This window comes from Akebia trifoliata, chromosome 1 (genome assembly GCF_017979445.1).
Source record: "Akebia trifoliata isolate Shusen 1 chromosome 1, ASM1797944v1, whole genome shotgun sequence".
Classification (NCBI taxonomy): domain Eukaryota; kingdom Viridiplantae; phylum Streptophyta; class Magnoliopsida; order Ranunculales; family Lardizabalaceae; genus Akebia; species Akebia trifoliata.
The window spans coordinates 449,585-470,820 of record NC_141375.1 but is presented as its reverse complement, the minus strand read 5'-3'; the positions used below and the strand labels follow the sequence as shown (position 1 = coordinate 470,820).

General features: G+C 33.8%; 2 protein-coding genes across 4 annotated transcripts; both read left to right on the top strand.

The window, feature by feature from the left end:
* The first annotated feature begins 7,992 nt into the window (after window positions 1–7,992).
* On the top strand, window positions 7,993–12,136 carry LOC147410230 (O-fucosyltransferase 36-like). Its single transcript, XM_086432925.1, has 3 exons — window positions 7,993–9,474; window positions 10,788–11,037; window positions 11,788–12,136. Exons 1-3 carry the CDS (start codon window positions 8,210–8,212, stop codon window positions 11,962–11,964), a joined length of 1,692 nt encoding a protein of 563 aa, XP_086289051.1. The 5' UTR covers window positions 7,993–8,209; the 3' UTR covers window positions 11,965–12,136.
* A 1,365-nt stretch (window positions 12,137–13,501) lies between these two features.
* On the top strand, window positions 13,502–20,620 carry LOC147410229 (K+-H+ exchange-like protein). Of its 3 annotated transcripts, none has more exons than XM_086432914.1 (8): window positions 13,502–14,003; window positions 14,099–14,163; window positions 14,245–14,343; window positions 15,196–15,243; window positions 18,113–18,182; window positions 18,476–18,547; window positions 19,202–19,336; window positions 20,357–20,620. In XM_086432914.1, the coding sequence occupies exons 1-8, from the start codon at window positions 13,806–13,808 to the stop codon at window positions 20,492–20,494; spliced, it is 825 nt and encodes a 274-aa protein (XP_086289040.1). In that variant the 5' UTR covers window positions 13,502–13,805; the 3' UTR covers window positions 20,495–20,620. The 3 variants fall into 3 exon arrangements, with proteins under 3 accessions (XP_086289040.1, XP_086289037.1, XP_086289045.1); XM_086432911.1 differs by having other exon boundaries at window positions 20,348–20,620; XM_086432919.1 differs by lacking the exon at window positions 15,196–15,243 and having other exon boundaries at window positions 20,348–20,620.
* Window positions 20,621–21,236: the final 616 nt, after the last annotated feature.

Below are 21,236 nucleotides of genomic sequence, written 5' to 3'. Positions count from 1 at the left end.
ACCGTTCCGACTCTTCTTTGTTAATTGTTGCTTCACTTTTGGCTTCTTCTTTGAGTCTTTGACTTTGACTCGTGTTATGGAGGTAATGTTTAATTACTTAACTACCCCTAATTTATGAAGAACTTTCCTTCTCTTTTTTTTTTTCTTTTTTTAATGAATCGTGATAATCGGACTCACCCACGTGACATATTCAATCGACACCCCTAATGTGACACTAAGATCTACTCAAATATTCCTCAAAATATAGAGATGTATGCTTAAATCACCCTTAATAATCTTGTAAAGGGGCACTCCTTTTAATCCAATGGAATTAATAATCAATGTTTTGGCCACCTTTGATTTGATGTACCATAATTAGCTTTGTTTGATTACTTGAAGTCTTTAAACGTTAAGTAGTTTGAATTTGACCAAAACACTTAATTCAATTTTTGAGGTCGGTAACATAATCTTATTTTGGCATTTAAGACATAAATTTAGCTTTGACAAACTTATCCAAACAGGAATCTAATCCAAATTGGAGAAACATTTCCTAAATGAAATATGCATTTTTTTTTTTTTCATATTAAATATAAATTTTATATTTGTGCACGTATGAGGATAGATATGGTTAATCAAACAATTGTTGTACGAGTTAGTTGAAGGGTTGGTGAAATGTGTCCAATTTTATTTTTTTTCTTAGATGAAGTCTATGGTGGTTCAACTATATAGTTACGTCAATGAGAGAGACAAGATCAGAGAATATGAATTGAGACTAGCACCAAAAGGAATCTCTAGGCAAGAGACCTAATCTAAGAATGTTGGATATTTGTCAATAAATGATCCTTGGGTCATCTTTATAGAAGAAGTATGGAACTTAAAATACAATGAAAACCTCATTGGGTCAAGACCAATCGTGTTGATATTGATACATGTTGGGAAAATATGCAACTTAATTACCTAAGATCGGTGTATTATGATTTCATTATTCACAAGAGATTTTTTTTTTTTTTTTAACGTTGACGGGTCACATGTTCTAACCACCGTAGTATGTGTTCAACAATTAAATATAGTCACTTTTATGTGGAAAGGGGCATATAAAGATTTGATTGTGTGACCTGAAGAACATGGGTATCTTTGCCAAAGGTATCTGTTGACGAATTTCTCCTCAAATAACCAAATTAAAGTATTAAATTTAAATTTTGATGCATATTTCGTTGAGTTTGAAAATGAAATTATTTTAATTAATGTAAAATAAATTAATAAATCCTTCATAAATATTGTGGATATGATTTAATGATTTATATTTTTAAAACAATTTAATTAAAACAAATGAGCATGATAAAGTATAAAAATAAAAACACAAACATAAATCATCTACTGAGCACTAAAAATGAATATAAATAATATTTTATAAGAATACAATAATATGTTGAGTCATGCTACAGTAACATTAAAATTGAAATCGATTCTCACATTATTGATGTGGAGGTGCATATAACCATAGATGATTTTCACTCGTGTCTCGATGAAAGCATCTATAATTCCCTACATGCATCCACGTCAGCAATGCGAGAATTAACGTATATGTTTTACACGTGGTGCATATATCTAAAAGTATAACAGCCAAAACCATAAACATAGGATATGCATAAACATTAATAATGCAATCTCAATCTATAATTAGCTTTTGCACGTCTGTTTAATTTTATGAGATTAATGTGGCCCATGTGCCACGTCATCTACTCCCATATGAGTGTGTCTATACTTTTTTTTCCTCTTTATTTGGTTTACTTTATTTAGGAAGTTGACACTAATAAACTTCTTTTATTAAGAATTTTAAATTAAATGAATTATTGGATAATTGGTTTTGGTTTAATTGTTCATATTCTAGAAGTTCTGTAATTGGAGGTGATGTTGCAAGATGTGAGAGGCATAACTATTGAGTTTAATTCCACATCGGACATAAATTGCCTTGTCTCTCTCCTTATAAGACTCTTGGTCTTTCCACTCATTTTCAATTGATTTTAAGTTGGACCTCATATTTTATCATGGTATCAGAGCGGGCATTTCTTTTCTCCACGTCACCTAGTTCATATCTCTATGTGTTTTTACCCAGTTTGGCCCACATGTGCGGGGACATGTTGAGTTTAATCCCACATCGGATAGAAATTGAGTTGGACCCCAGATTTATCAATAATCACCCATCATGATCTCCACTTTTATTTAACTACTTTTCTATAATTAGGAAAAACTTTTATTTAACTACTTTTCTATAACTAGGAAAAATGATAAAGGGGTTTCAAGTTTACCAATTTTAGTAATTATGTGATTCTCTGCCAAATCTACTCAAACAAATGAAGTTTTGGATAGATCTGAAGACTCTCTTTGACATAGAAAGTATTTATCTTCTTTACATCAAAGACACGCAAGACAACATATTAAAGTTTTTCTAGCAAAATAGATTTTCTATTATCTTACCTACAACAATACTTCTTTTTTTTGGAAGGTTATGGGGATGATAAGTTGACGCCCAATCAACAAAAAGAATGTTACAATCTTACTTAGGATTTACCTACGACATCCTCATTTATAATAGAAGGAAGAAGAGATGAGAACTCAGATGGAATCAAAGTGGCACTATGGAGAGTATTTAAAAAGGACGCTAAGAAATCATTAGTCATTTTGGTCTCTCTATAAATGAAATTGAATTTGATCTTCTGAAACAAGTTTGAAAGCTCCTTGATAGCATCGATCACTCTTTTGGCGTACCATGGTCTCTTAGCTTGACCCTCAATAAATTGGACATCAAACTAAGAATCAAAATCCAGATTAAGATTAGATAATACTTTGGACAATTATGACTTGAGGTAAAACTAAAAACCTCTAGCTTAGATTAGATAAATTAAATATTAATAATGATAAATTAACTATGTGTAGTTGTGTATCCCAAGAAAAAAAAAATCTATGATTCTATGCACAACCATGTGGGGGAGAGTTTGGGATGTTAGAAAATCACGACTCATTAATATTTACTTAATATTATGTACTTTATTTTAAAATTTTGTGTGAATTATTAGTAATAAATTTGGCTATTTAAAAATTAACAAACTAGGCCTATATTTTTATGTATATTATATATATATAGAATATATCAAAATAAATTATACCTTCAAAAACAACATATTTTTCTCTAAATGACAAATGAGAGTTGGAAACCATGACTCAGGCCAGCCTCAAGGACTCTTGTTGATATTTAATGGAGTGGGGTATTTTGGTTATTTTATGTAAAGTCAGGGGCGTTCTCTGGAGTCAATTTAATGTTTGACTTGGGGTGGGGGGAATTGAAGGTAATAACTGTATCAAGGACAAAAGACGCGGGAAACACGTTAAGCTTTGGGACTAATGATCGTGAGTGCCGCACATATTCAAATCCAAATCCAATCTATTAAGTTAAGTCTTTTAAAGTAATTCACAATTTCAATCGCCACACCAAATTTTACTTTATCATTAATTGAACTCTTTCGCATAAGTCTTTCTTTCCAACTTCTCTCTCTTTCTCTCATAAATGTAGCTAACTGAAGAGGAGAACTAACGAATAATATAAGAAAGAAAAGATGGTTAGATCATGTTGAACCAATTAATTAATTGGTGTGTGTTATAATAAATGTTGGCATGAGAATAAAAAATTATTCTAACAAGTTTGACCAAGTCAGTAGGCCATGGGACTGTTTTGATAGAGAAGTCGGTAGGGCTCATCCCATCACAACTTACTTGTGCTTCCTGCAACAACTTAACGTTAGACATACGTTTTGATGTAGTTGACCAACATCAAAGTTGAGCTCAGATTGACTTGGGTACTCAAACCTACTTCTTCAAAAAAAATAAGTTACAAGTTACCTTTGCCTAAGGTGTGGTTGACATTGCAGATTTCCAACCCTGGAATAATGGAGGTTTTTCTAGGGATCAACTAGTTGCACCCCATCCATTACTAATTGCATTCCATCACTTAAAAAATCTCTTTTTTTACATTTCATTTAAATGATTACACTCCAAAAATAATTTTAAAAAGTATTGCACCCTCTTTTTTTAATTTTTTTTCCTCAACTATGCCCATAGAACATGATTTTTAAACTCGTCCGAGAGCGAGACGCATCGCCTGAGTTAACTTGATGTTAGAGCTGAACGAGACCAACTCACAAAGTCATTTTTTGACCGAGATTTATGACTCACGTGCATTTTTTTTATTTGACTCACGAGACGGCTCAAACGTATTGGAAAACTCGTCCGAAACGACTTGGTATCGAGCTTGAACGAGACGAGACGAGACGTGAAAGCGAGTTTAAAAATCATGCCATAAAAATTATTATTGGTTTAATAATTTTTGTAAAAAATACTTTGTCGTTTTGGAACGATATTTACAAAATTACATTCCTTTGAAATACATGAATTTACATTAATTTCTAAACAAAGATTAGAACATCAGTACCTTAAGTTGGACTCAATGAGAATAGGAGCAAAATCAATCACAGAACACAAGCAAAATCAATGACATATTCATGTTTTCTTCTTTATTTTGCATTGTGTATTTGTTTTCTTCTTTATCAGTAGGCTCAATTAATTGTGCAACAATACATTTTTGGTAATATTCAAATACTAACATAAATTATAGATTTATTTATTTATTTTTATAGTTGGATAAAAATTGCCACATGGAGGGGGGGATGAGGTGGTCGAACAGGTGGACCCACCACCTCAGTTGCCGCCATGTGAAAATCCTGTATTTGTAGGAATGGAACTGTGTTGGGTCGGCCCAGAGAAATATTTAGTGTAATTCGGTGTGGGAGAAAAAAAAAAAGGAAATGTATGACAGGTAGGTTGTATTAGAAAATGTAAAAGCCTACTATTCCATGGAGCAAAATGATGAAATTAGGAATGATTTTCCATCATATTGTTAGTGGTAGTGACCGTGGCAGGAAGAAAAAAGTGGAGGCGAAATTGATTGCTTTTTTGACCTTTGTGTTTCCACCCTTTTTATTATTATTATAATAATTATTATTTTCTTTTTGGATTTTTGTCAGATCAAGGGAGCCCAACAGAGAAGGCCTATGGATCATAAGACTGGTCAGATCAAGCCCAACTGATAAGGGGCCCATCTCAGATTTTATTAATTATTATAATTATCTTGTTCCCTTTTGTAAAACATGTTAGATTTTTCTATCCACAATTTCATCATTTTATACTATCTCAAAATTTGTATCTTGCCTTGAGATTTGAACGTTTAAAACTTGAAGTAGATACAATCTTAAAATAGATGATGAGAGTTAAATTTTTTATCCAAAAAGATTGAAGGTGACTGAATTGGAGAAGAAAAATCTGGATTTTTAGTTAGAGATTAAAGATAAAGGGGCATTAGAGTCTTTTCTTTTCAGTCTATTTAAAAAACTGAGGTCAAGGATGCATGCCATCAGTTTCAAAACATAAAGGGGTATATCTAATTTTCAGCAAAATATAGGGGGTTATGTCTAAATCAGATTTGGTGATGAAGGGTAAAGGCCCATGTCATACACTATGGGGACTGTGATATGACTTTGTTTGGTGATTCTTAATTTCCAATCAAAAGTTGGATCTCATTCTAGGAGCCCCCAATTTTCTCAATTAATGCTTAATATATATACATGAATCCATTAGACTTGTTGTGGAATATTGCTTCTATTTGGACCTCAGTTATCTTTGCTCTTCTGGTTCACATAACAGTCCCATGGGCCTAACTCATCTTTGAAAACCGACTTGTAAAGAGAGGGTTGCCCTCCAATAGTACTTAGGCAAATAGGGACTATTTTAACACTCCCCCTCAGCGTTAGAGCTAGAGACACTCGACTCGCCCCCTCCACACAGGGTTGGAGATATTAACCCAAACCCATCCTTGAGCTAATATATATTATTTGGCTAATCAATCTAACATGTACACTCACGTGCGACCAAAAACTAACATGTACTACACGTGTGATTGACAACAAATGTGAAAATTCATGTGATATGACTGATTAATTGACATGTGTACATATGGTCTTAATATGGACCTCTTCTAGTTTCTTTAATGCATCTTCAAGATCGTGAATAAAATGGACTCAAAGTTTCATGTTCATTTTATTTATGATCTACAAGATGCATGGACAAACTAGAAGAAACTTCATATATAATTAAACTTGACCTAGCTAGTCAGGGATGGGCTTGGGCTTATATATTGGTTTTACCAGTCTATGTTGTAGATTTAATTGTTTCAAAAAATCATTTTTTAGAGGTTTTGGTCTGGATATTTCTCTCTCCAGCCCACATGTCCTCTACTCAAAATTTTAAGTTTAAGATTTCAAATCTTAAAAAGGGTCCTTCGGCCACTTTGGCTATTAAACACCATAATCTAAGATTTCATGAAAAAAGAAAATTCAGATTTGAAAAATAAAAATTCAAAATTTTTTTTTTCAAATTTTTTTTAACTTGATCCAAGGTGTTGAAAGTGGACGGTTATCAAGCACACAAACTAAAATTTTAAATTCAACTGTGATTTTATATATATATAAAGTTTGTAGAATTTCGTCATTTACAAACTTGTGGCAATGGATCATGTTTTTGAATTCCACGAGGAGATGTAATCAAGAAATTTCATTTTTCCATTGTGGGTGGGACTTGGGAGAGAGAAATTTTCTCTCTTTTTTTATTTTGTTTTTTTGGCCAAAAAATTTTATTTCTTTAATCCAAAGGGTCCAAGAGATGTTCCAAAAAAACATTTTTGAGAGTTTTTTATTTGGATATTTTTATGGGTTCACAACATTATATAAATCGCAGATTCTAGTTCGCTCATGAATGATACAAAATGATTTTGAAAAGTCGTCTTGACCAAGCCACTATGATCAATAAAGAAGAAGAGAGAGGGCAAGATGGCAAATCTTGATCATGACCATGACTTCTCATCTTGTTTCCAAAAGATATTGAGGTAACTTGGACAAGAGATCTTGGTCTTGGACGATTTTAAAATCATGGTTCACTTGGAAGACAATTTTGTGACATAAGTAACAAAGATGGAGTTAAACTTGTAGGAATTATGGTTGGTTTCAGATCTCTTCTGAGATGACTCGTCTAATATTTCTTGGTATCGTCCACTAATGAGACGGATAGACAAGTCAAACGTATCGGACAAGATTTAAAATTACAGTTCATTTATCTTATTGTTGAACGAGACAACTCAAACGTATCAAAAAATTTGCTTGAGATGACTCGATCTCATTCTTGGATGAGCTGAGCCGGGATGTCAAAACGAATTTTAAAACCATGATTGGAATAGCATATGAGAGATTTTGCACAACTTGTAAGCTGTTACCAAACAGGCCACAAAATATATTAGTACAACGTGGAAGTCATCAATGGGAGGTGTTTTTGCTTATTAGTGGGGATGAATTTTACTTGTGGAACATTCGTAACTCTTAAAAATAAGAGTTGTGATAATATGAATTTTACTCTTATGGATATGAGTATCCCGGGGCAAATGATCTATGATTTTGTGATGGGAGCATCATAAAACCTTTAGACTAAAAATAATCATAAATGCCATTATTTGGGAACGTATTAGAGAGTTGTTATTGTCGATTTTATAATCAATGATTTTGTTGATAGAATATCAGCGATTTTGCCATATTAACAATCTTGTCGGTAATTTATCAATGAATTCGTTGATTATAATTGTGATAAATTGCCATATCAACAATCTTGTCGGTAATTTATCAATGAATTCGTTGATTATAATTGTGATAAATTGACTGGAAAACATGTTTTGGGAATTAAAATAAACAGTGTATTAGAATCGGAATTTGGTCATAAGTTGCGTATGTTTTGGGAAATGTCTCATTTTTATTTTTATTTGGGTGTAAGAAGTAAAAGTTGGTGTGCGAATAGTAACTCTCGAAAAGGACAAACGCCATTGATGCAGCCAAACGCGTCTTCTAACATATAACGACATTCTTGTGAGGCTGGGCTGAGGCTGAGGTTGTAGTGTAGACTTGTAGTTGTAGTTCACTAAACGATAAATTGGATTTTCGAATAGAAGACCCAAGTGTTTGAGGAGATTCGCCCCGCGTAGATTTTCGAACTTCAAAACCCTAAATTCCACACAATTTCGAAAACAAAACCCTAATTTTGCTTCACTGGCACGTTGTTTTATCTTTGAAAGCTGATAGTAATGGATAGAGAATCATCCGACGAAGAAAAAGATCGAGAAAACTTAATCGATTCGAACGAGAGGAAGATCCCTGGATCGAGCTTCGAAATTGGCGAAATTAAGAGCAGAATCCGTCGAAGTTTCAGTTTCAACAAGAGGTACCTCTTCGTAATGTGCCTACCGATTCTCTTTATTTTCGTTTATTACTCTGTGAATATGGGAAATTTGTTTAATAGTGTTTCGAGTGTAAGCATTGATTCTCCAAGTAAAGGTGATCGAATGAGAGAAGCCGAATTGCAAGCTCTGCATTTGTTAAGGGATCAGCACTTAGGGCTTTTGAATCTATGGAACCGTACATTGAATAATTCGAATTCTACTATAGTTTCTAACGTGAATTTTACTTTGAACTCGAATTCAACATTGGAAAAAAAGGATTTTTTATCTTCGTCGAAGTTGTTTGAGGATTTAAGGTATGCAGTTCTTAATCAGATTAAGCTAAATAAAGAGATTCAACAAGTTTTGTTGTCTACTCATCGAGTAGAAAACTTTTCGGAATTGGTAGATAACAATGGAGATCATGGGTTCCGTGGTTATGGTTTGGATAGATGTCTTAAAGTGGATCAGATTTCAGGGAGGAGGACAATTCAGTGGAATCCAAGATCGAATAAGTACTTGTTTGCGATTTGTGTGTCCGGGCAGATGTCTAACCATTTGATTTGCTTAGAAAAACACATGTTCTTCGCAGCTCTTCTCAACCGCATTTTAGTTTTTCCAAGCTCTAGAGTTGATTACCAATACCATCGGGTTCTAGATATTGACCACATCAACAAATGCTTTGGAAGAAAAGTGGTCATTTCTTTTGAAGAGTTTTCTGAAACAAAGAAGAAACGCTTGCATATAGACAAGTTTATTTGTTACGTATCATTGCCTCAGCCTTGCTATGTTGATGAAGAACATGTAAAGAAGTTAAAATCTTTGGGGCTTTCAATGGGAAAGCTTGAACCAGTATGGGTTGAGGATGTCAAGGAACCTAAGAAAAGGACTGTTGAAGGTGTTAAAGAAAAGTTTTCTACCCATGATGAAGTTCTTGCGATTGGAGATATGTTTCATGCTGATGTGGAGCAGGAATGGGTGATGCAGCCTGGCGGTCCTCTTGCTCACAAATGCAAATCCGTGATCGAACCTAATCGGCTTATTATGCTTACGGCCCAGCGGTTTATTCAGACTTTCTTGGGGAAGAACTTTGTAGCCCTTCATTTCCATCGACGTGGGCTTTTGAAGTTCTGGTAGGTTTTCTTCTTCTCTATTTCTACTGTTTTTCTGTGTTAATTTTTAATATATGTTGTGGATAAGGAATACATATTATATTTGATATTTGAAAGCATGTGAGTTATTTTTTTTATCAAAAAAAGAAAGCATGTGAGTTATGGGTGTGCATAACTTCTACATTCACTGCATTTTAACATATAGATTTGGGCATTAATTGCCTTGAGCGAGGATTAGAGTGGTTGCATATTAACATGAGTCAAGAATCACTGTCACTAATTCACAAAAAGTAAGCTAAGAAAAAAAATCTATAATACAGAATATAAGAATATTGATTTTTTATTTTTATTTTTATAAATTTTTTTTATAGACATTCTTATCTTTTTGTAGGTAAACTAGACTACCTTGAAAGATTCTTTAATTACATATTGAAAAGTAGCTTTTTAAACTCAATTATTCATTGTAAAGATAAAATATTGAAAATAATAAAATGTTATAAAAATGTAAAAATATTAATAAATTGGGAGTCTACTATCTCTAGATAACCGGAGCATGGAGTGGGAGCAGGAGGGAGAACATGGGAGTGCCAATTAAGAAAATATTGTGAGGTTGGGACCATCATATATGCATGTATATAAGTGAAGGTCTGCCATTCATTTTCTTTGTCAAATGGATAAAAATTGATAAGGCGCAAAAACGAAGGACCTTGTACTTGGAGAGCTTGACTCAAGAATTCTTGATAAAAGCTTTTCTCAAGGGTTTGTTGTAGGTTTAGTCTCACACTTCTTCCAAGTTACTTTTGCATTTACTTGCCTCTATATAATATGTACCATCGAATAACTATTTTTCTGAACAATATAAAACTTGTAAATGAGAAGAGATCAATTAGAATTTTTGGAAGTAGGAAAGATATGGTGTGGAAATCAACTCTTAAATAGATTTACTTAGAGCTACACATATTAGTTAATAAAGGTGTGCTCCAAATAAATGTGTGGCCTTTTTTATTGAGGCCCAAAGGTTATATTAAAGTGAAGGGAAGAGAAATTGGAGAAGTTTTTTTTTTTTTTCCTTTCTCAATTGATTGAAAGAGAGGTTATTTATGTTTTTCCTGGAATGGGGAAGATAGTAGTACTAGTACTAGTAGTAGAAGAGAAAGGGATCTTATGTTTTTCCTGGAATGAAACAAACTCCTCCAGAATGGCCATGAACATGTCTTTTGAATCTCTTTCTATTCTACAATGAAAAAAAATGCTTCAATTCCATACATGTTATGCGAGTCTTTGTAGTGTTTCCATCGTGACATCGCTCTAACAATCCGTATTTCCCTTGTCAGCAATGCAAAAAAGCCAAGTTGCTTTTTCTCCATTCCTCAAGCAGCAGATTGCATTATTCGGGCTGTGGAGAAGGCCAATGCACCAGTAATTTATTTGTCAACAGATGCGGCAGGAAGTGAAACTGATCTCTTGCAATCATTAATTGTGCTGAATGGGAAGGTGGTTCCACTTGTCAAACGGCCAAGTCGCAATTCAGCAGAGAAATGGGATGCTTTGCTATACCGACACGGACTTGAGGGAGATTCCCAGGTGAGCTTATGCTTCTATCATATTAGAAGATTCTTAGGTCAATATGTGAATCCCTTTTAGCCTATTCCATTGACAAAGTCATGTCCAACAGCAGGGGGGCAGGACCCAAAATGTAATGTCAGGTAATAAGAAGATACCTTAGGCCACCTATTGATCTGATATATTAAATTGGATCATTCATCATATTTTCTTCTGGTTTGCCAAAAATATATGTTAAATTGGATCATTAAGATCATACAATCGGTGATCTTTGGCAAATGAGTTTTCTTACGTAGGACCTGTTGAATGGTAGATCCCTGTCATTGCACGTGTGTCGCAGTTGAGAGAATGGGTTTGTAGTATCTATGATGAAAAATAAATTTTGAAATGATTTGAAGGTCAGAAAAAAGGTTTGGTCTCTAGAAGAAAAATGATTCCAGGGTCTTCAGTTTTTTCATATTATTTATTTACTAGAAGGTGGCATGCACAAACGCACATGTATCAGAAGGGCTTATTTGTAATTTAAAATATTAGTTAAAGGGGTTTTGAAGATTATACAGTAAAAAAGGATATTTTGTAATTTTGAAACCTAACCACATTATTATAGGGTCGTGCGATTGCAACTTTCTTGGTTTTTGACAAAAACAACTAATTATATTAAGTTTAACTGTAAAGGTGGAGGCATTTGTGGGATCCAAATTTTGGTGTTGAAACACCTTTTACTTTCTCTTATTATAATAGTAAAGATTTAATTTTTTTTCCATTTTGAAGGTTGAAACAATGCTGGATAAGACCATATGTGCCATGTCAAGCGTGTTCATCGGGGCATCAGGATCGACATTCACAGAGGACATTTATCGTCTTCGGAAGGACTGGGGATCTGCATCTGTCTGTGATGAGTACCTTTGCCAGGGTGAGCAACCTGACTTCATTGCAGACAATGAATGAATGAATGAATGAAGAGAAGTAGTTAGCTGGATCTCTGCCGGTGGGATGATTTGGCTTTGTTAATAGTTCAACACCGAAGATGGTTTGTTTTGAATGAAAATAATATCATTTAGCATGTATTTTTAGTGTATGATAGCATTTGAGTATAAAAATAAAATTCATGGTTTTGCCATCTAGTTAGTTCCACGTCCATCTGTGTGCAACGATGTTCACTTGTGGCTTTCAGAGATTCGGTGATGGTCAATCTGTTTTTTATTTACCTGGGAGGTTTTAGATTATTGTCCTTTTTTCAGATAGAAATTCTTGAAAATTTATATAATTTATTAAAAAGGCGAGTGGATAGTAAATTTGCTCTATGACTTGTGTGTATAATTATATCATTCATTGCAAATTTTTGAGGCATTTTGCAAATCCAATAATTCTATTTTAAAAGATAATTTAAGAGCTACTTATTAGGGGCTAGAATCATTATCCCTTGTTTCAACATCATAACCATGTCTTCTACAATCAAAATTCCAAAATTGGAGTCAAAGAGAAGGATAGTAAAAGAGGCCTGAGAAAGAAAGAGACAGGAGGGTGGACCCCCTGATTACATCAACCTGAGCCTCACATGACTAATCTTCTTTTGGTGTTAGATTACTTTTTCTTCATAAAAAAATTTAGATATATTTGGTAAGAAGTTATCATTGTTTAATTTATTAATTTTATTTCATTAAAATTATCATGGCCACCAATTATTTCAAAAGTAATCAAATATAAATCATTTAGGATAAAATCAGTAAAGCTTAACCATAGATATTGACTTATATCTTTAAATGTGAAGTTGGGGTTTTTACTTGAAATATGCATATTGGGGCAGTTCAGGGAACAACAATCGTGATGACAACGATGACAATGATTTTTGTCTTACATGAGTTAGAAGTTTCAGAATGAACTCACCATAGAAATTATCCTCACAAAAAATCAGTTTATTTTAAAAATTTTAATCTTATCAAAAGTGATTTACAAAAAATTAAAAATAAATGGTTCACAATTCTTCACTTTGTAAATTGGGGTTGGAAGTTTTAAAATAGATTGATTTTTGGTGATATGATCTCCTCTTCATAGAGATCATCCTCACAAAAAATCAGTTAATTCCAAAATGTGTGTGTCTCGTTCGACAGACAACATTGGGAGAGACCGTTTGTTCTATATAGATTATAAGTTTTCTACGATAAAAAGATCATTCTCACAAAAGATCAATCCAGTCTAAAATTTCTAATCTCAGTAAAAGTGATTTAAAATTGTGGATCATTGATTATTTTTATCGTTAATTTGTAAATCATCACTTTTGATAGAATTAAATTTTTTGGATTAAACTGATTTTTTGTGAGAATAATCTTTTCAATCTAAAATTTTTCAATTTTAGAAATTTTGAACAAGATCGCAGGCATCGATAATTTGTAAAAAAAAAAAAAAAAAAAAAAAAAAAAAAAAAAAAAAAACCAACCCTAATAATAAGAATCTTTTAAGCTTTTAAAGAGGGGGGTGGGTGGGAGTGAACAAATGCGCGCCGACTCGCCACATATACAACATGATAGGATAGATTAATTAGGACAGACAGATATGAGAGTAGTGAGTTTGTGCTCTCTCTGTCTGCTGATTGCTGATTCATCATTCATTAATGTTTTTGATAGATTCTTTAAAAAAAATATATCATTAATTTATTATAAGGATTAAGGACTTCTAGGGTTTTATTTCACCTTCGAATCGAATGTTCTCTCTTTCTTCATGAGAACAAATCGATTCGATTCGATTCTAGTTTATTTTTAGTGTAGAATAGATCAACAAATAGTTGAATCATGAAAGCTCGAGTGATAGTTTTTCCGATTAAAGGAAGAAACTGGTGCTTTAGCAGATCCATTGATCCTTCTGTTCTCGAATCCGAATCTGCTCCAACTTCTTCTACTACACTCAAAGATCTTTGGAAGAAAATCTCTTCCAATGGAAAACCCATCAATCAAAATGCAGAGCTCCTTGTTGATTTCGTCTCTCATAAGGTCAGTTTCTTCCAACTATGCATAGTATGTTTTGTTTAAAGTTTAGAGTTTCAATTTTTTTTCTTCTTGTTTTAATTGTTCATTTGAATTTACAGATGAATCGAGCTTGGATTGGTCTCGAGAAGGCTCCGGATGGAACTTTTAAGAATAAGATATACGGGTGAGCTTCAAAGCTCCATTTTCTCCAAACTAAAAATTATTATTATTATTTTTTTGCTGATTTTATTGTGTTCATTTGTAGTTTGGGATTGCGTCTATTGGCTCGTGTTAAGCCCTCTGAAAATTTGTTGAAATCCATTACTAAGGAGGTTACTAATGTTGAAATTACATATCCGATGAGGTTTGTTGGTTTTCTTACCTCTGTACTTCATCTAATTTTTTTTGGTTTAATGGGTTCTACTCCATGATAAGCTGGATACCATATTTAGTTGTTTGGCTTTATAAAGACTGGTTTCTCAATTGCATTTCAATGTTTTCAGGCGCTTAATTAGTCTAAATAACACTATCTTGCCTTGGATCACCATTTACAAGCAGTTTAGTAGCAAACAAGTTATGTGATGTAGTATTGAAATAAGGATTTAGTTATCAACTTGTAAGGCCAAAGCTATATAATAACATGTGTTATTATTGTTGTTTCACAATTCAGCTCGTCACTTGTTAATATGACATATTAAATAGGGCCTTTTTTTTTACATAGTTCATTTTTGGAGCAACTATAATAGGGCGGCAGATTTCTTTTGTAATATTGAAATTCAGTGAGTAATCTTTTTAGTCATTCAAGATTTCTAGTTTTTAGAAATTTTATTGATTTGGTTGAGAAGTTTGAGTACTTGATTAAGCAAGACGAAACTCAATAATTTTAGAATATATGGGGCTCTTCTTTGGAAAAAGAATCTGGTCAGCTCAACTCAATATTGACTTTCCCTTGAGTTGATTGGGCTCAATGAGTTTTCGAATACTTAATCAAGAATTAAACTGATAATGCTAACTTATAGCCTTTTTGGCTGTCACAAAAAACTATCATAACATTTTGATGTGTGCTGTTTTTACTTTGTAAAAATAAAAGAAAAAGGTTGTGAAGGGTTCTCTACTTGATTGCATGAGAACTATTCTCTGTGTTTCATGTCTTTGTTCCTGTTGGTACAAACCTATTAGTTGCTTATTGATAACAAACTCTCTGGAAATATTACAGCTTAAATCCACGTCTTGTACGTCGAAGATTACGACATATTGCTATGAGGTAATTTTTTTCTTTCTTGATTGAAGATCTAATTTCTTGTGGATTAAGAGTCTTGCTTTATTTTATGAAACTGGTATTCTCTCCAAATTAGCACAATTATGTTGAGGCACTGCATAGTATGTAATTTGTTGCAGGTCCGAGGTCAATCATTGAAATTATCCTCGCTCATTCATTATTGACATAGAAAAATGCATATGATCAATTCCTAGAGTTTTAGCTCGGTGGGTATTGAAAAGTAAATCACTAAGCCATTTTTTTTATTGGTACTAGGCAGATATTTTAACATTGTTAGGACTTAGGAACATGCATGAGGGCCAATAACTAGTGTGACAACATATGGTAAGACAAGTGAGTTCCCATACTTATTGCTTTTGGTGGGGTCAATCCAGAGTCCATGTCTTTTTCTTCTAGTTATAGATGTCTATGCTCATATTTAATGGGTTCCTTTGGGCCTTGGTTTATGTTATTTATAGATAGTGTACTCTAGGTTGATATGACTGTAGAGCGACTAATTACAAAACAAAAGCTATGAACTAAAACCTACTTCTTATTGACTTGATACCTTACAAACTGGGGCTTTGAAATAAGTGGGACCAGCATAGAGGTATGTGGTATATAACAACCAACTATACTAAGCACACACCAAGGGATATGATGCTACTTAGTATTGAGGGGTAGGAAATGTCCTAATGCATAATGAGGGTGGGATTTAGGATGCTGTTGTTCATGGAATTATAGTGAAGTGGCTAGACTGGAGATGCAATTCCGGAATTTTATGGCCACGCATACCAATCAAATTAAAGTGAACATAATACATCTATGATTTGTGTAGCAGAATGTTGGGATGAGTGGAAAGTTGAGGACTTCCTGAGATGAGGTTGTTGAAAAGGATTATTGGAAGGATTAAAGTAAGTCAAAATAAAAAATAAATACGTGTGAGAGAATCAAGAGTAACCTCAATATTGGATAAGATAAAGGAAAATAATTGATATGGTTTGGGCATGTAAAACAGAGAACAGTTAAGATGAGGGTGAGATGGATCACTTTGGTTCAGTTTTAAGACTCTAGAATAGCAAGATGAAGGAAGAAAATGATGAGGATTGAGGTAGTAAAAAAAAAAATATGAAGACACATGCCTTCACAAAATATGTAGGCTTAGATCAATACAAATGGCAAAAAAGGATTTATGTTGACAGCCTTGAATAGTTTGGATAAGTTCTGTCTAAATTGGTATTGCATACCACATGCCTTGTTCTGGTTAGTGCGTCCCTACTAATATCAATACAATGCAGATGTTCCCTATGTTTCCAAATGAGAACACAAGAACAATTTCAGTTAATGGATGCCAGCTTGGTAAGTTGGTAAATCAGTGGGTGTTGATACCTTGGATCTAAGATCAAATCCTACCTTCATCTACTAACCACTAACCTACTTGCTCATCACAGGGAAAAAAAGGAATATGGTCAAGTTCGAGTTATCATGATCTATACTTGAAGAGCATTTGCATTCTTATCAACTAATAGGTAAGGAGGAAAACAAAATTGTGTACTCCTATTTGCCATGTGGAGAATGAAGAACCCATATGGGACACTAGAGTTAAAATTGGTTTGAGCCATAGAAGCATATCACATATGGTAAAGAACTGTCTAGTTGTATTTTGTGTCCATGTCAAGGACCTAGGGCATTATGGTAAGGAAAATCTGGCCTATTATGTTTTGACTGGATAACGATGGTGGCATTGAACGTTTCATTTTTTCCTGTTAGTTGATTAGATTTTTTTCCTTTGTTTAGAAAAAAATTGATTTTATAAAAAAATATAACAGTACAAAATCCGACTAGAGGGACTGAGAAATTAATAGAGTACAAAACTTATCTTCAAGCTTTACCTTATTCTGATCGTTCAGAGGGCGATCGCGGAGTCACTGAATTCAGTCCTCCGTTTCTTTCGGAGGTGCTTTTCATTGTACTAAAATATAAGTCAAAGTACCCTTCTTTCAATTGATTATCAACAACATTATTTACTTTTGTTAAGATATTTATAAAAATGAAAGTTTCGTCCTCACACAATTCCCAAAAGATATTGAGAGAAAGACTGTTGTTTCTGGTTTGACACTCCCGTGGTGTCCATTTGAGTGTGTGATTGTGTGTGTGTGTTTGTGAAGGTGGGATTTTGACTCCAGGTCTGTGGTATCACACACAGACTTACCACCTCAGTGAGGTGGCACCTTCAAAGTGAGAAATACTCTATTCCTCAAAATTGAATGGCAATGTTCTAGCCTCAAATTTGCATGACTTCCTGATGTCGATATTTTCTAAAGAAAGCAATGCTGCTCTTGCTTTCTTGACCTTGAAAGTGAAAGTCATTGATCGAAGTGCCAACCTAGCTAAGTTGGTAAGATGTGTGGAATGCTATTCCCATGTCCTAGGTTAATCCTCTTGGACCCACCTTCACATTTCAGTTTTGGAAAAGTCTCTATGCTGTAAGGATTAGTTCTTTCGGTTTTGGAGATCATATTTTCTTGGAGTAAACTTTATAAGGATTTCAAGGGGGTCTTCTTTGAAGACTTTGTGGTGCGTTGGGACAGGGTGTGCTCGTTACAAGGTGACTAACTCGGTGGTCAAGCACTGTTTTGTTTTCTTATGTTCCTTTGCTTTGTCTCTTTTGTCTTGTTGGTCTTCTTTGTTCTTGGGTTGGTCACCTCGACCCACTCCTTTTCGCTTCAATAAATTATCTTTATCGATAAAAAAAAAAAACATTTCAGCACTAAACCTTTACCTATAAAAAAGAAATGAAAGTTATTGATACCTTCTAGTTGTGATTTAGTTGCAGTGCATTTTAAACTGAAGTGTTCCCCTATCTGCTTTACAGGGGAACTATAATTCACAAGAAATACTTCTACGGATCAGTTTCATTGCTTCCATTTACAACAGCCTTAACTGTAAGTACTTAATCTCAGCGTTTATTTTTTTGCTTGCCTTATTTTCATTTAGTCAATTATTTTTATTGTTTTATATTTAATGCATTTCATTTCTTTTCTTTCATCCTAAATTAATTCCTCTATAACATTCATGATCTACATCTTTAAGAAATTGGCATGTTGAGCACTTGTAATTCCTTTAGTTCAGATTATTCATCATCAATTAGCAATTTAAATGGTGTTTTTAAATGATGGAGCATTTTTTTTCCACTTCTTGCAGTGACATTCTTACATCTGTTGTTTCTGCTGTGTAGGTCCTACCATTGCCTAATGTTCCGTTTTTTTGGATCTTATTTCGCACCTATTCTCACTGGCGAGCTCTAAAGGTTTGTCAATTGTTCTAAGATGTTGCAAGTAGCATTAACTATGTTATTATGTTCTACTCATTCCTTTTGAAGTACATTTAACACCCCCCCCAACTAAAAGATGTGAGGTTAAGGGAGCAGAGAGCCATGTGGACTTGTCGTTTTACACTAAAGCAAACTATTTTACAGCAAATTTATATTCTATTTAGTCCCCGAAAATTATCTTTATGGTTATTTTAGTTACTTTCATGAATAAGTATTCATGTTGCTTAGTTTGGTAGATCTTAGCTTGTAACTTATTTTCACTTTTGTAACTATCATTAGTCTCGATGTTTGGTGGTATGCACTTTCTTGATCTATTACTTCCATGTTATTTCAAGATGGTTGGTGAACTGTTGGATCTACTCATTGCTTTCTCATAAGAATCTGCAAATTTTCCATTGTGTGTAAAAATGTGGCTCGAATTAACTTTTCCTTATTTCATCGTATTCTTCCGGTTGAATGGATCGTATGCTTATGATGCTACTTGGTATTAAGACTCCCTAGATCCTTGGGGGCTTACAACATCTAAATGCTCTTTCCCATCTTTTTACTTGGCACTCCCTCATCATGGCTTGGTTATGAAACTAGAAGGTTTACCCCATTAATATTGTTCATCATTACTTCTGTTTCTAGGGGAGTGAGAGGCTTCTTCTACTAGTCTCAGATTCTTCTAAGAATTGGAACTCAGATATTGCCAATGAGGACAGGAAGGGAACTGTTCGTGATGACTCTGAGCGTGAATTCCTGAATTCACCTGGTTCTCCATGGGTAAGCATTTTCCTTTATCCTTTAGTTACAATTATTTTTTATAGGCATAGTGTTAGTTATATATGGACAGCTCCCCTTGTCTAAGATATGATATTGGACAAAAGAGATGGATCTTTTGGTATTTGGTTTTTTGAAACGACAATCTTTTGTTCATGCGTGCAATTATGTGGGTGGTTCTGTAAATTGATTCCGTTCTAGAATAGATTTTTTTTTGGAAAAACAATCAAAAGAAGTAATTCAGATTCACCCATTTAGGATAAGTATCTGGACAAAATTTTGAGCAGTTAGTAAATTTGTGGGTCTTTTTTCTTTTCTTCATCCCTTCTCCCCCCCCCCCCCCCCCAACCCCCCCTCTCTTTTTTTTGATTGGTAAATGCTTGATTAGTGGTTAGTGACGGGTAATAGGTTAGTGGTTAGCATAAGAAGTATGGGTTCAAGGGGGTTTGAACCTAGGACATGGGAACAAGTCTCCACATGTCTTACCATTTAGCTAACTGACCTTCTTCCCTTACTCAAATCCATTGTTGAGGATGGTGATCGAATATTCATCCATGTTGAGCTATCAAACCTTTAACTTGATTTATTTCAATGCTTGATGCTTAATGGTTTAGTACTCAATAGAATCAATAAAAGTTTTCCCAAAATGGTTTCCAATTCTCAATCCTTACCTTATATTCTTGGTCTAAACTTTTGAGCACTCAATCCACGTCTTCAATGTCTATTGTACTTGAAGTATAAACCTGCAGCATTACTTACACATAATGTGGGAATGAATAATTATCTCATTTGAGTGAGGGATTACTAAAGCCCTTCTTGGTTCGTGGCTCTTTTCAAATCATGCCAAGGAGGTGTATGCGAGTGTGCTGGGCTTTTGTTGCATGCTTGAAATATACATCAATGTGTTTGTGCTTATCAACATTGGCTTCTTGAGATCTTTTTTTTTTTTTTTTCCTGCCTACATTATTTGGCAAACTATCTTCTTACCCTCTTAACTTGTTTCTTTGTGTAAAGGTTTTGCAGCCCTCAAAGGAGCTTGAAGAATTTTTTCGTGGTGGTCTTGATGAACAGAATGGTCTCACCAAATCTACCATTTCTGATATTTGCAAAGCTTATCATTTGGACAACAATAATGTTTTGAAGTATCGGAATTCAATGTAAACGATATTCGTAGAAATTTTTTTTTTTGGGCATTTGAAATATTTAGTAAGTTAGAAGTTTTCAGATGGAAGAATGTATTGTTGATTCATTTGAAAATGTAATGTGATGTACTACTCATATCCTCTACATTTTTAGGAATGAGCTAACACCAAGGTTCACCTCCAAAATTTTAGTTTTTTCAACATTTAAACTTCAAGAAGAAGATCTAATTTATAGAGTGGTTGAAGATGGTAGGTTTTGGTATTAAAAAAAAAAACCGTAAAAATATTTTGCATAATCTCCCAAATTTTACCAACTTTTTTACAAAATTTTCTTGTATTTATCTGAATTGACTGAATTGAACCCCACTGAATAATTACTATGGTGCCACACAAACTTCCTCTTCAATTGCTTCCGCATCTTTGGTTCTCCCTCTCTAACCTCATTCTCCCACCACCATGTCTTCCTTTAGGGACCCCATAGCTAGAATCCTTGAAATTCAGAGCGCTTACTGATTTTTAAGTGTGGAACTTGTCACTAAAGAGATCTTCATGAAATACTCAAAATACATGGTTAGATCAAATGTGATTTTAAAATCTTAAAAATTATGAGTACGTTGTTCTCCGTCTAGCTGCTCTCTGTTCGTCATTTGCTGTCACAAATTGTTGGGAAGTATTTTCGGTACTTCAAACTTGTAAGGTTGAAAACCCCATATTAAGTGGATTCGCCGCATTAAGTCTGCATTGTTGATTTTCAGTCTTTT